The following is a 16,164-nucleotide window of genomic DNA, read 5'->3' as shown; positions in this document are numbered from 1 at the left end:
CCTAATAACCTCATTGTATTTTTTACTTTAGGTGTTGCTTTTGAGCAGGGTAAAATCCTTCCTACTCCTGAAACAGTTCCTTTTAGACTTACCAGGGATATTGTGGATGGCATGGGTATTACAGGTGTTGAAGGTGTCTTCAGAAGGTAAGTGATACAAGGTAAGGGAGGGGAATAATTTTTTGTATAACAATTATCAGGAGTATAGATTATAGAATTCAGTGCTAGAATTACATCCCAGTGCTTTACCAGTACTAAGGAAAAGACCCTGGGTAAAAGCAATAATAGTTTCCCCTTCCTTACAGCCACCTGGGACCTAACCCAATGTAACATACATACTGTCTATGTCTTCCTCTTCTGGAAGCAGCCCACCTGGACCTTTAACACCTCTGTCCTGGCTAACTCCTTTTTAATGATCAGAACTATTATTGGGTGCTCATTGTTGGGGATATAGCAGAGACTATTATCTTTTTGTCTTAAAGCTTATATTCTGTTACAACTTCCTACTAAGAAAGCTTTGCAGTTCCTTATAGTTTTCCCGGCATAAGTCTATGTACTCAACTTTTATTGGGGCAGATTCCAAAGTAAACTATAATTGCCATAATAATCAAAAACCTGAAAGAAAGAAATCTTTTATAGTACTATAGTGTTATTCTTATAAAGCTAAGCTTATGAAATATTCACATATATATTTGTATTCATTTTAAACATCTATTGAAAGCCCACTCTGCCAAGTATTCTGTTCTTTGACATTTAAATTTTGAAATTATTAACAAGAGCAGCCTCAGCATACTACACATGAGTGGATATAGATAAAGATACATTGAAAACTTTGATGTGTAACAAAATCCATATTTTTAATGTGTTTGACTGTGTAGATGCTGTGAAAAAACCCTGGAAGTTATGAGAAACTCTCAGGAAACTCTGTTAACCATTGTAGAGGTAAAGTATATTATAAGTACATGTTTATTTCTTTACAAGACAGTGTATCTTGTTGGGAAGTTACTGATTAAGAGAGCATGGCATCATTTTAATGTGATGGGATGATGTTGGTCAGCAGGAGGGAGGAGATTGCACACTAAGCCTTTTCACACATTAGAAAATATCGGTTTGTAAATTTCTCCAGTCCCCTCAAGTTACTTGGAATATTACAACATTGTAAGTAGTTTCCAGTCTTTAATACATAAATGAACACTTGATGTCTTAAACCTCCTCTATGGTATTACTATTTTACGAATGGTTTCCGTTACAGTTTAAGAGAAATCAGTTACTTATATCCCCTTTTTCCCTGACCAGATTCAGAACTAATTAGTCAAACAGATGGAGATCAAAGTGTCAGCATTGTTACTGGAAGAACATGGCTTAGGAGCTAGGGCCAAACTGGTTTGCTGCTGGTGCTCCCTCAGTGCCCCTCTGTTGTCTTAACTCTGGGACAGCTCACCTGAGTCAAGGTTGGGGCCTGCAGAGCATACACACTTTAATCGGGATCACTGCCTCATGTTGATCCTGGGCAGAAAGAGAAGGAAGTCAAACATATTTCCAGTGCTTATGCCATTAGTTCTACCCAAGTGAGAATTATGTCCTATAGCAGTCATTCACCAGTGTGGTAAGAGTATGTGGGATAACAAAACAGTAGTGTTTCCTCCACAGGGAAATGTGGCAAATAGAGAACAGAATAGGCATGCCTCCCTTCCATTCTTCAGCTTTTTGTTCCTTTCACCTGATGATGTTGGACCTGGGGGCACATTAGTATTATTTGGACTGCTTTTTGAAAATATTGATGCTGACCAAATTTCTAGGGATGGGGCAGCAATATTTTTCTGGTGCAGCCAGGGTTGAAAACACTGTCTTAATTCATTGGCATTAACCGTTAAGCCTATGGCCAATAAGGGTGGGGCTTTATCCCTTAGAAGATGAAATTAACAGTCTGTCACGGTGGTCCTTTAATGAACCAAGGTGTTTTTATAGATCTCCTTTGGACTGCTGATAGTAATGCAGATTTTGCTACAAAGAGGGGTGCTGAAATAGGTCCCAGTAGTATGTTGATAAAATTAAGTTCAAGACTCTGCTGTTCCCAAGGCTGAAAATGCATTCCCTCTCCTTTTTCTCATTGCAAATTATGTTCATGCATGTTGTCATTCATTATAGTTTGCCACTGGTTCTGCAGTAAGAATAAATGATAACATGGATGCTTCAATAATGTAGAAATGAAACTCTAAAATCATATTTTGAGTTTTGCATTTAGGACAAAAACAAATCTAAACTTTTCAAATTGATTTAAGGTCCAAAGCAGTTTAACACATTCCTCAGTATTTTACTTTGCTTAATCTCAATCAGAAGGGCTTTTTATGCTGCAGTAGATTTGGGAGTTTCTTTAGTAGCTGTATTCTTTTTTTTTTTAAGGCTGGTCAGGTGGAACAGTGGGAGTGGAGAAGGAACAAAGGAATCTGTAACTGGCTGTGATCAATTAGAGTAGCTGTATTCTTAACACTCACCAGAAGAGAGTAGTTTCTTTGGGGCCTCAGAAATTTTATTAGTTGAATGCCAAATTGCTTATGAACCTTATTCTTTAAAGGGTGATAGGAGATCCTGTTAGAGAAGTGACAGTGTCAGATCATCTTTCGGCTCCTGCACCATTGTAAGGACTTTGGATTTACTCCGAGTGAAGGTTTTGAGTCTGAGAAATGATTTGCATCTCCACTTACAATAGCTATGTCACTTCTGAACACACCCTCTGTAGCTTTGTATATTTTACACTGATCTACCTGATCTTCCCTTTGTCAATTTGTCCAAATTTCCTGAAATCATTTGGTATGGTTGTCTCTTTTTTTAAGAGTAATTTGCCAAGTGATCTTACTGTGGACTTTCTATCTTTAGCTTCTGGAAGGTGCTTCTCAATAGTGTCTTGGGTCCCAATCCCCTGGGATTTCATTTCTCTCCTCTCTTTAATTCACTTCTTTTCCTCTGTTAGATTTCATTGAGTCACAGTGACCTTTTCTGATCAAGTAACAATTTAAACATCTCCCCATTTTTGGTTGTCACAATTGGGGGAGGGGGATGAGTGTACATTGGCATCTACTGGGTAGAGGCTAGGGATGCTGCTAAATATTCTGCAATGCACAAGATGGCCCCCACAACAAAGAAGGATCTAGCCCAAAAATGTTGAGATTGAGAAACCTTGCTTAATCAGTCTGTATTCCTTTATTGCTTTCAACCACTTCTGTTTTGATAGTAAAACTATAGCATATTTTTTAATTATTCTAATTCCTCCTTGATTCTAGTATTTACAGTTATGATATCTGACAGAGGCCCCTGGTTTTGAAATAATTGTATTGTTTCTGTACTTCAACCCAGGAAAACCATATAGTCTCTTTATAATAGAGGCCTCCGTTCCTTTTCATTGGTCCATTAATAAAATATACTTCCCTTTTGTGGGTGAAACTGGTTTGGATCTCTCAAATTTAAAGCCATGCCAGTGCCCGACTTGAAGTCACATCGGAACCCTTGAATTTATAAACAAGCCACATGTAATCCAGGTCAGTGCCTCTACAGTTTTTAGTGGCCTTGATGGACACTCAAAACAGCATTTAGAAACAAAGATTTTGGTACTGCTGATGGAGTATATTTACTGGAATTAAACATGCTAAAGGTATTTTATAGTCCCAGCTTGCACATGTGCTGAGAAACACTTTACTGTATAAAGGTAGTTCCAACCTTGTAATACTGGAACATCCTGTAGAATCATTCTTCTCTGTAATTAAGTTTTCACTTACTACTAAGACTTACATGATAAGCGTTTACTAAAGCCTATTTTTTGTTTGTTTGTTTGTTTTTTAAGTTCTGTGCTTGTAAACACCAGGACAGTTAGCTGTTCTGAACTGTCAACATCAGAAATCCCTTATGACCTTGCTTTCTAAAGCCACCTGTACTGGCCATGTCAGTTATTTTGGTATCCAAATTCTACTTATATACATCTCAAAATCCTAAACACAGCATCAGACCTTGGCTTTTGAGCATGTTTCAATAAATTGTACCCTATTTTCTCACCCAAATTTGGAACTGGTTGAGAGATAGAGAGAGAACCATAGGAGTAGAGGAGAGATCAGAATGTCAGGTTTATTACTAATGAAACTGTCAGAGAACCTGGCTCAGGAGAGAGATCCAAATGGACTTGCCAGTACTCTCCAACTCCCATAGCCTAATCTATACCTTGGGATGGGACAGCCCACCTGAGAAAGAACTGGGGCCTACAAAGCAAATGCCCTAATCTAGTACTGCACTGGTCAAGAGTAGAGAGAGGAGGGAAGAAATTAACTAATGCTCACCTCCTTTTATTTTTTATTTTTTTTTTTTTTTTTGAGACAGAGTCTCGCTTTGTTGCCTGGGCTAGAGTGAGTGCCATGGCATCAGCCTAGCTCACAGCAACCTCAAACTCCTGGGCTTACGTGATCCTACTGCCTCAGCCTCCCAAGTAGCTGGGACTACAGGCATGTACCACCATGCCCAGCTAATTTTTTCTATATAGGTTTTTAGCTGTCCAAGTCATTTCTTTCTATTTTTGGTAGAGACGGGGTCTCACTCTTGCTCAGGCTGGTCTCGAACTCCTGACCTCCAGCGATCCACCCGTCTCGGCCTCCCAGAGTGCTAGGATTACAGACGTGAGCCACCACGCCCGGCCCTCACCTCCTTTTAATAGATTAGTTTCACCCAGTCAGGAAACATGAGTCAAGGGATGTCACCCTCTACCTATGGAGGAAGAATGAATTCAGGGTGGTGATGAGAACCTCGGAGCATCATGCTAGGATAGTTTCCTCCACAAGGAAGCATGAAGCATGTATTTAATATGATAATTTTGCTTCCCCTCCCCTACCCCATCAACTACATGTGACTGGCCTCTGTTATTTTTATAATACAGGTTCTACTGTTTCTAAATACATGATCAAAATGTACATTGTTCTATTTATACTTACGTTCTCTCTATTTAGGTCCTCCTGTATGATCCGCTCTTTGACTGGACCATGAATCCTTTGAAAGCTTTGTATTTACAGCAGAGGCCCGAAGATGAAACTGAGCTCCACTCCACTCTGAATGCAGATGACCAAGAGTGCAAAAGAAACCTTAGGTGAGCAGTGTTTTAGGAAGGACCTATTGTCAGTTGTTCAGATTTTATTTCCAAGGCCCTTTAAACTGTTCGCCTCATTGAAACTTTTGTGCTTTTGTCATTAGTGATATTGACCAGAGTTTCAACAAAGTAGCTGAACGTGTCTTGATGAGACTGCAAGAGAAACTGAAAGGAGTGGAAGAAGGCACTGTGCTCAGTGTGGGTGGACAGGTGAATTTGCTCATACAGCAGGCCATGGACCCCAAAAATCTCAGCAGACTCTTCCCAGGATGGAAAGCTTGGGTATGATCTTCAGCATATGAATTACCTTAAATTCAACCTTTCGAAATTTTATTTCAGCCTTCATTTTTAACCTACCCATGAACTTTGAATAGGGATTAATATTTAACTAAGTGAACAACTGTGAGGTTTTTTTCTAATTGATTCTTAGTACTTGATTTAATCACTGCCCAAGATGCTTTGATAGTTTCAAGGAACATCTCTGCTCTCACTCTTTAGCAATAATTGTTTTGTTGGAGGGGAAGGGTTTAGGTATCTAGTATAGTACATGTAGCTGGAAATGGAACAATTTTCTGTCCCTCATGCTGTCATCACAAGAGATAAACATCAGATAAAAGACTACTTCAAAGTAAAATGACTGATATATGTGTTAGTATAATCTCTCCTCCATCCTTAGGAAAATGTCCATCCCTGCTACAGAGATTAAGAAATGGGTGGTTGAACTTTCCCCTTATTTGTAGCTTGAAGGTTATGTAAACACTTTTTTATGCATAGTTGGCATGTCTTTTTACTGCCAGTGGCAAGTACTTGCTCATATCTGATCTCCCTACCTTGCCCTCCCCCAAAACCAATCTGCAGAACTTTTTGGACTATAAATTTTTTGGTTTGATATCTGGAGAACTGTTCTGAAAGTTATTTTGCATTTCAAATTACAAACGATGTATCTTTTTCTTAAAAGCTACCTACATGAATATTTGCTATAAGTATAGTTTTATTACTGTCATAAATCAAGGGAATACAATAAATTTAGAATATCTTTAAGAAAGCCTTGAAATCTTCCTGAATGGAATTAGAAATTATCAGCTAGATGATAGTATAGTGAAATGAATTCATAGCTAATTCTTGCTAGTTGATGCATCCAAAGAACTTTGCATAACATCATTAATCCGCTCTTTAGTTTTGAATGATGTGCCATAGGGCTCCTGTTCTATTCAAATGTTCTTATCAATGGCTTCAAAAAATTTGCCAAATTTGCATGCAGATAACAAACCTAGGAGAAATAGCTGATTCACAGATGACAGAATTAAGATTATAAAAGGTTTTGACATGCCGGAATATTGTCTGGAAATGACGAAGATATAAAATTACCGGGAACAAATCCTTACAACGTCTTACAACAAAACCTTGCAAGATTAGTCATGTTATCCCAATTTACAACTGCTACAGAAAGCAGTTTAGAGAAATAAGGTAACTTGTCCAAGGCTAGAAGATAGTAAATTGTAGGTACAAGTACAAGTGTAATATGGACAATCTCTAATTCGAAAAGATTTCAGGTGAAAAGAATCTGAAGTTCACCAGTTAGTTGTTCACAAGGTCAGTGAAAACCAAATAGAGAAGCTGCTAGAAAAGCTAATAAACTGTAGACTGCTTTGATCAGTCATGTCCAGATTAAGGGATATAATAGCCTTCCTTCCATGCTCTGTGCTGGTCATACCCTCCCCAAAGTAGTATATACTTAAAATGTATGCACTTAGAAATGCTAAAAATTTAAATATGGTCTAAAGCAAATAAAAGCAAAGAGGAAAAACTTTGGACATCTTAAAGATTAGAATAAACTAGTCTTTTAAAAAGTAGAAAGCCACTATACTGGTTTTGAAATGTAGAGATGCATGCCATTTCAAGTATTTTGATTGTACTTTAATGGATTTATATATTTTGTGTAGATTTATTTTAATACTATTGAATGTATTTCTTTACTACACTGTTACCTGAATTTATTACAAAACGTTTTTGAATAAATAACTCTAAAAGAAAATATTTACTAAAATTTATTCACTGTATGCCAGGCATAGGGCTAGTTCCTAAGGAGATAACAGTGAGCAAGGCAGGCATATTGTGTCTGTATAGAGCTCCCACTCTGGGGAGGACAGGCAGCTGATCATGTAGTCTGAACTGGGGAACCTACTGCACAGACCAGTCTGATATGCTGTATCTCTATCTAAATATTCTAGTAGTTTCTCTTAATTACTTCCTGACAAAAAGGCAAATGAATATTCTTTCTTTGGGCCTAGAAAGTGATCTAGTTGACATTTCTAAAGTCTAAAAGATCTGTGCTGGAATATGGTAAGCACAAAGATCCTAATATGCTAAATGTGAAATTTGCTTTCCATCTATTTGTCATTTTTTTAATTAAATAAATTTAGTCCTCTTCCGAGTTTGAGGTTCTTTTGTCTAGTTTTTGACACAATGAATTTTACATAAATACAATGGACACAGAATTTTCACAAAGATTATAATGATTTATAATTTGGTAAGTAAGGTAAAGATCCCCTGTAATAGAAATTATCCACTGAAAAATCTCTTGCTTTGCTCTTAAAGTATAGCATACATAGTTTTATGTATAGCAACATATGAAAATATATACTTTCATAGTGTTTGATTCGAAAGCAGTGGTTCTCAACCAGGAGTGATTTTACCTCTTCACTTGATATTTTCAAAATAAAATTTTTGATACTCACATGGATACAGAATGGTATCATGTCTCATTATTTATTGGTCAGTATGATTTTCTCTTTGATGAATTGCCTTTACATATTCTTTGTCAATCTTTCTTTAGTCGTTTGTTGGTTACATAACATCTTTGCTAATATCTTTTCCCATTCTATGGCTTATCTTTTCATTCCCCTAATTGAGGTTTTTTGGTTCATAGATGTATTTATCACTGTTTTCATTTATGGTTAAATCTTTCAGGTAAAGATTTTCCCTTCTATTCCTATACCTTCTTTAATGTCACTCAATTAAATTTTAGTTTTCCTTATAAAGATCTTGCATAATTTTATTACATTTACTCCTAGGCATTTTGTTAAATGTTCTTATAAACAGCATTTTTTCATAATTTCTTCCTATTATTACTGGTATTTAGAATTAAAATTAGTTTTTGATAATGATTTTTCTATCCAGTAATCTCGGTAAACTCTTATTCTTTCTAGAACTGTATCTGGATTCATTTGGATTTTCTCTGTATATAATTATATCATCTATGAATAATTTCAGATTTCTTTCTAATTTTTTTTATTGTTTGCTTTTTTTTTCTTGCCTCATTGTGCTGGCTAAGATCTCTGTTTAGTACAGTGATCAACAGAATTGGTAATATTGGGACATTCCAGTCAGGACTACTGTGCTCTGATCTCAAAGGTAGTTTTAGTGCTTCACCATTAAATTTGCTCTCTGCTGCAGGGTTTGTTTTTAGTTTTTTCAATGTATATATTTCCCTTATCAGATTAAAGAAGGTCCTTTATGTCTCTAGACTGCTGGGAGGTTTTACCACACATGGTGAATTTTAGCAGTTAACTGCACTTATTGAGAGTGATTATTTTCCTTGAATCTGTTAATATGGTGAATTGTACTGTTTGATTTTCTAAGGTTAAATCATCTTGGTACTTCTAGTATAAACCTAACATGGTCCATTCTATTGCTTTCTTCTGTCTGCTAAAGTTTTGGTTAGTGTTACCATATGGGAATTTCTCCCCAGCATTTCTTGAGGAATTTCTATTTTTCCAAATCTTGAACAAAATCAGGAAAACAGGAAAAAGTATTAAAATTCTCCTGTGAGAATTAAAACTTGGCAGTCAACATAGACACATTGCTGATTTGAAGGAGTCCACTCACGTAGAACACATGGAACACTGACACATAGTATTGAAGGTTAAGGTATTTCCAAACTAGGACAGATACATGTGGGAGAGAAATGGTTTATGATGTTGCTTGTAGCTCTTGCTGTGATATGTGTGTGTTCACACCTGATCTAATAATGGTGAGTTATTTGTTTTTTTAATTGTGGTAAAACACACATAACAAAATTTACAATCTTAACCATTTTTAAGTGTATAGTTCCATAGTGTTAAAGTATATTTACAGTGCTTTGTAACCAATCTCAGCACTCCTTTTACCTTCCAAAACTGAAATTCTATATATCCATTCAACAACTCTCCCTTCCTTCCTCTACCCAGCTTCTGGGAATCACTATTCTACTTCCTGTCCCTATTCTAGGTATCTCATACAAGTGGAATCATGCAATATTTGTCTTTTTGTGACTGTCTTATTTTACTTAGCATAATATCCTCAAGGTTCATCCAAGTCATAGTATATATCAGAATTTTCTTCCTTTTTTAAGGCTTAATAATATTTCACTGAATGTACATACCACATTTTGTCCACTCATCCATCACTGGATACTTGGGTTGTCTCCACCGTTTAGCTGTTGTCACTAATGCTGCTATCTACATGAGTACACAAATACCTCCTCAGAACTTTGCTTTTAGTTCTTTTGAATATATACCCCCAAATGGAATGGCTGGATCATCTGGTCATTTTATGTTTAATTTTTTGAGGAGCCACCATACTGTATTTCATAGTGACTGAACCATTTTACAATTCCACCAACAGTGCATTCCAATTTCTTTTTTTTTTTTTTTTTTTTATTTCAGCTCATCATGGGGGTACATAAGTTTAGGTCATATACATTGTCCATGTCCCGCCCATCCCCCCGAGTCAGAGTCCCAAGCACGTCCGTTCTCATTCTCCAGACAGTGCGCCTGGCACTCATCATGTAGTCATACCTCCATCCCCTCCCCCCCCCACCTCCCCGGGTCTGCACCTTCAAGCATGACCATTCCCCAGAGGGTGTGCAACGCACTCGTCATGTAGGCATACACCCATCCCCTCCCCCCACCCCCCATCCCAGTCTGATATCCAATTGGTATCCTTCCCTGATGTACATTTAGGTGATGATCAGGGAAACCAGTTTTCTGGTGAGTACATGTGATGCTTGTTTTTCCATTCTTTGGATACTTCACTTAGTATAATGGGTTCCAGCTGTCTCCAGGAGAACCAAAGAGATGTCGTATCATCGTTATTTCTTATAGCTGAGTAGTACTCCATGGTATACATATACCACAGTTTACTAATCCATTCGTGGATTGATGGACACTTGGGTTGTTTCCACATCTTTGCGATTGTGAATTGTGCTGCTATAAACATTCGGGTACAGGTGTCTTTGTTAAAGAATAACTTTTGTTCTTCTGGGTATATGCCCAATAATGGGATTGCTGGATCAAATGGTAGGTCTGCTTGAATCTGTTTAAGGTATCTCCGTATTGCTTTCCATAGGGGTTGCACTAGTTTGCATTCCCACCAGCAGTGTATGAGTGTTCCTGTCTCTCCGCATCCACACCAGCATGTGTTGTTTTGGGATTTTTTGATAAAGGCCATTCTCACCGGAGTTAAGTGGTATCTCATTGTGGTTTTGATTTGCATTTCCCTGATGATTAGGGATGTGGAGCATTTTTTCATACGTTTTTTGGCCATTCTTATGTCTTCTTTTGAAAAATTTCTATTCATGTCCTTTGCCCATTTTTTGATAGGATTGTTTGATTTTTTTCTTGCTGATTTTCCTGAGTTCTAAATAGATTCTTGTTATCAGTCTTTTATCTGATGTGTAGTATGCGAAAATTTTTTCCCATTCTGTAGGCTGTCTGTTTATTTTCGTGACTGTTTCTTTGGTTGTGCAGAAGCTTTTTAATTTAATCAGGTCCCATTCGTTTATTTTTGTTGTTGCTGCGATTGCCTTAGGGGTTTTCTTCATAAATTCTTTGCCTAGACCAATGTCTGTAAGAGTCTTTCCTACATTTTCTTCTAGAATTCTAATCGTTTCCCATTTAAGGTTTAAATCTGTTATCCACTGTGATTTGATTTTTGTGAGAGGTGAAATCTGTGGGTCTTGTTTCAGTCTTCTACATGTGGCTATCCAGTTTTCCCAGCACCAATTTCTTAATGTCCTCATCAGCACTTGTTATTTTCTGGTTTTTTGACAGTAGTTGTCCTAATGGGTGTGGGTAAGTTATTCTTGCAAGTAAAAGCATTGTATATTTTATACAAATCCTATGAGTGGTATTATAAGAAATAACAAGTTTTAGAAGAAAATACGTCTTTCAATTGAGTTACAAAACCTGATTCTGTGTACTGTCAACCTTTCTAAGAGATCTTAATGTTACATTATTTGCAAACTACCCAAAAATGTTCCCTAATGTAGTGTTTGAATATTTACTATAGACTTATAATTCCTTGTAAATGCTACTGAACTTAATACTTATTTCTTAAACAATGTTTTTAGATATCCATGGTTATAAGAGTTGCAAGGATTTTAAGAGAGAAAAAGGAAATCAGTCAGCTCGCTGCCAGATTTGTTTTAAATCGGTGCACTGAAAAGTGGCATTGAAAAGTGGACTTCATAGGCATTTCAAACATATTCATAGCATGAAAGCACAAAAAACACTGAAAATAATCCTGATGAGTCAATGCCTTCTTTTAAGTAAGAAATAATGCCAATTCTACAAAAACTCTTCTTAATATTAGAAGAGCACATTTTATGAGGCCAGCATTACCCTCATATCAAAACCAAAGAATTACAAGAAAACTAAAGACCAATATTCTTCAAGAACATAGATGCAAAATTCCTTACTAAATATTAGCAAATCATTTCTGTGAGTAAAACAGATAATACATCAAGACCAAATAGCATTCTTTTAGGAATGCCAGGTTGGCTTAATATTTAAAAATCAATCAGTATAAATGAGGAACAACAAAAAATGTCAGTAGATACAGAAAAAAGTTATGACAAAATTCAACATTCATTCATGATAAAACTCATCAAACTAGGAATAAAGGGATATCTTCAACTTGATAAAAGACATCTATGAAAAACTTAACAGTTCACATCATACTTCACGGTGAAAGACTCCTCTATCCTCTAAGATCAGGAATAAGACAAGGATGCCATTATTAACCACTTACTTGTATTCCACATTGTCCTGGAGTTCTACACACGCAATAAGGCAAAGAGAAAGCAATACAAGACAGTTTCAAAAAGAAGAAGTAGAATTTATTTGCACATGACATAATCATATATATCACCTAGGCAGAAAATCTTAAAGATTTTTTTTTATTTCAAAATATTAAGGGAGTAAACATGTACCCCGGTGGGTGCGGTGCGGGAAGGGATGGAGTTGTTGGGGGTGGGCAGGCCGGTGGGAGAGGCGCGTGCTCGGGCCTCGTGCGTGATCCGGGCGGATGAGCTCCTCCGGCCTGACCCACTCTGAGTCGGGGACTGAGACTATCAGTCCGTCGCCTGTGCCCTAACATATATGCATATATAGACGTATATATGCCCGGCCAGGCGCGCCCCAGGCCCAGTCCGCGGCGAGGAGGGCCGAGGCCGGAGGAGGGCTGCAGGGGGCGGGTCCCGGTGCAGGGAGCCGGGCACCGAAGGGGCGGGCCCGAGGCGGGGCGGGCCGCGGCGCTGACTGGCGGTCGCGGCTGCGGTCGCCTCCAGCCGGCGGCGCGGAGCGCGGGCGGAGGTACATGGCCCGACGGGCGGCGCGCTGCCTGCTCCCGGGGCTCGGCTCCCTGCCTGAGCGCGGCGGCCGCGCCTGGGCCCGCGCGCCCTCGCCCCTCCGGCCGCGGCGCGCGGACATGACCGCGTAGCCTCCTCCTGGGCCGGGATTTGCTTGAAGCTTTTCTTCATGGCAGCGATGTCTCCTCAGCAGGAGACTCTGGGAGGACAGCCCGGGCGCTCCTTCTCCCTGACAGGAGTGTCTCGGATCGCGGGAGACCCCGGCACCAAGAAGGTGAGGCCTTTGAGCCGGGCCCGCGCCCGCCGCCGCCGCCGCAGCCCCCACGCCCGGCGCGCGCCCTCCGCGCTCGCCACAGCCACGCGCGGGGCGAGCGGCCGGCGGCGTGCGTTCGAGGACATTCCCGCATCCTCCCGCCCTGACGGCCGGCGCGCCGCCGTGTCCTGCGTTGCTCCCGGGACATCCCGAGTGCCGGGAGTTTTCCCGAGTTCTTCGTATCTTTAGTTCTGTTTTTCTCGGAAAAGACCCCGCAGCCTCCCGCCCGGCCTCCATACGCCGCTTGAGCGGCAGCCCGGGCTGGAGTGGGGACCGCCTTTGCCTGGTCCCCCCGAGGTGGCCTGGGAGCCACTGCCCCTCGGCGGGGTCGGCTCCGAAGTGGTCGGGGCCGGCGGCGTCTGCCCGGAGCGGCAGCCCGCACTGATGCAGGTAGGCGGCCCGGCTGCGGCGCCCGCGGGCTCAGCCCGCTCACCCGGCCGGAGGCGCGGCTGCTCCGCGGTAATTTTGAGGGTGGCGGGTGGGGTCCCCGCGCCTGGCGCAACAGTCCCCTCTCAGCTCTGGGTCTCGGAGGTGCTGGTCAGAGTTAGGGGATGCCAGCCGTCGTCTCCATGGGAACATGGAGGTTTGGCTACGGCCTAGACCCGGGCTGGGTGGGGGTCGGGGGCCTGTGGTGGAGGGTGGCGAGGGCCGAGGCGGGGGGCCTGGCCCTGCGCTCGTCCTGTGGCCCTGGGGACTCCGGCCGGCTGGAGAGGGGTCGGGTGGCGGTGTGGGTGAGGGGGCGGCGCGTGGTCGCTGTCAAAGCTGGGAGGAGGGATGCGGGCAGCAACTTGTAGCGTTCGGTTCGCACAAACAGCCGCGGAGCGGCAGGAGGATTTTGATTGCCGTCACGTTTCTTCGGGAGGGTTCCCTGAGCAAGTGCACCTGGGCCGCGAGCCGTTCGGCTCTCTTGGGAACTGATTTTGGTGTTTCCAGCTGTGTCCGCCCACCTCCCAGCCCCCCAGCATGAGACATTCCGATATTTGCCCATTTTTCCCTGTGGCAGTGGTGCCCTTGCAGCTTCTCTGGAAACTAGTTGCGATTAGAGGGACCATCTAGCCCTTCCTTAGGAAATACCTCAAGGTGTTGCATTTATGTCATTTAGAGACTTAAGGGGTTATGGCACGCTCCCTGCTTGTCCTGCGTTTTACTGCCTTTCTGAATCTTCCCACCCGGATCTCAGGTTGGCGAGAGGGCAGTTGAAGGTGAGATCCGTGTGCCGGGTGTGGAAGTGTCTGAGCTTCCCAGGACCTTGGCTGTGTGGCAGAGCCATCTAGGGGTGTCCGTGAACTCGATGTATGGGCTGTAGTGCCGGCTCATTTTCTCACTCTATGATAATCAATTCATAAGAAAAGCTACTATCACTCAAAACGTTATCTTGAATTTCTCCACTTCATCTCCACTGCTGCCACTGTAGTCCAAGCCAAGCCACCACCATCTCTCACACCTTTGAAGAAACTCCTTAACTTGTCTAACACCTTTCTTGCCCTTCTATGACCCAGTCTCCAGTTAGCAGCACCAGAATAATCTTTAAAAATGTAAATTGATCATGTTGCTCACCTGCTTAAAATCCTGTATTGGCTTTTCATCACATTGATAATAAAATTCAGACCGCATTTCTTGGCCCTGTCTACTTCTCCCACCTCTCCTTTTCCTCCTTGTTTGTGTGTTCTTCAGGCACATAGGCCTTCCTTTTCACACAAGTCCATTTCATTCCTACGGTGAGGCCCTGGTGTTTCCCTCTGCTTCTGCACCAGATAGTTATAGTGTTGACTCTCATATTGTTCAGATCTTAGATCCTCCGAAAGACCTGTCTTGATTACCTAAGTGGAAGTCACTCCTCAGTCATACTTTATGCCTTCTGCTTTATTGTCATCTTAACATTCACCCTGGCCTGATACTTTCTTATTTACTTGTCATCTATTATCTACATCCTTCACCAGATTGTAAAAACCATGAGAAGCGGGATGTTGGCCAGGTGCGGTGGCTCATGCCTGCAATCCTAACACTCTAGAGTCCGAGGCAGGAGGATTGCTTGAGGTCAGGAGGTCAAGACCAGCCTGAGCAAGAGTGAGACCCCGTCCCTACTAAAAATAGAAAAAATTAGCCGGCTGTGGTGGCACATACCTGTAGTTCCAGCTACTCGGGAGGCTGAGGCAGGAGGATCACTTGAGCTCAGGAGTTTGAGGTTGCTGTGAGCTAGGCTGCTGCCATGACACTCTAGCCCAGGCAACAGAACGAGATCCTCTGTCTCCAAAAAAAAAAAAAGAGAGAGAGAGTAGGGATCTCATCTATGTTGTTCCCCAGTACCTAAGTACTTAGAATAGTGCCTGCTACATATTAGGTATTCCGTAAATATTAGTTGGTTATATACAACAGTGAACAGCATAGACACATCCTCTGTTATCAGAATTTATGGTTTAGAGCAGAATCAGCAAACTTTTTCTTAAAGGAATAGATAGTAAATATTTAAGGTTTGGAGACCATTGGTCTCTGTTGTAGCTAGTCAGGTCTGCCTTGGTAGCATGAAAGCAGCCATGGACAATATGTAAATGAATGGACTTAGCTGTGTTGTAATAAAACTTTATGTAGAAAAAGAAGTGTGGTAAGTCCCTGTCGTGTAGTTTCCTGATGCCTGGTCTAAAGTAGTGCTGTTGAGTGGAAATTTGTGCAGTGATGGAACTTTTCTTTATCTACAGTGTCAAATTCAGTAGCCACTAGCTACATGTGGCCAGTAAAACTGAAAAACTAAATTGTTTTTTTTTTTGAGACAGGCTCTCACTCTGTTGTCCGGCATGTTCCACGACTCCTGGCTAATTTTTCTATTTTTTTTTTTTGTACAGATGAGGTCTTGTTGTGTTGCTCAGGCTTGTCTCAAACTCCTGGCCTCAAATGATCCTCCCACCTGCATCTACCAAAGTGCTGGCATTACATGTGTGAGCCACTGCACCTCGCCTCCTAAAATTTTTAGCAGCTTCATTGAGGAATAATTGACATATAATAAACTGCACATATTTAAAGTTTATAAATCTACAAGTTTTGACATATGTATGTGTGTGTGTATATATATATATATATATATATATATATATATACACACACA

At 40.9% G+C, this 16,164-nt stretch overlaps 1 protein-coding gene across 1 annotated transcript in view; it reads left to right on the top strand.

Moving 5' to 3' along the window:
- The window catches only part of ATM (ATM serine/threonine kinase), a 120,831-nt gene extending 113,679 nt beyond the window's left edge, over positions 1–7,152 (top strand). Inside the window, exons 60-63 of the mRNA XM_045556659.1 lie at positions 32–146; positions 878–941; positions 4,985–5,121; positions 5,226–7,152. Coding sequence (XP_045412615.1) covers positions 32–146; positions 878–941; positions 4,985–5,121; positions 5,226–5,409 — 500 coding nt within the window. The 3' untranslated portion in view covers positions 5,410–7,152. The remainder of the gene's footprint in view (positions 1–31; positions 147–877; positions 942–4,984; positions 5,122–5,225) is intronic.
- The last annotated feature ends 9,012 nt before the right edge of the window (positions 7,153–16,164 follow it).

Source organism: Lemur catta, chromosome 7, assembly GCF_020740605.2.
Source record: "Lemur catta isolate mLemCat1 chromosome 7, mLemCat1.pri, whole genome shotgun sequence".
NCBI classification, from domain to species: Eukaryota; Metazoa; Chordata; class Mammalia; order Primates; family Lemuridae; genus Lemur; species Lemur catta.
This window is presented reverse-complemented; position numbering and strand designations above follow the sequence as displayed.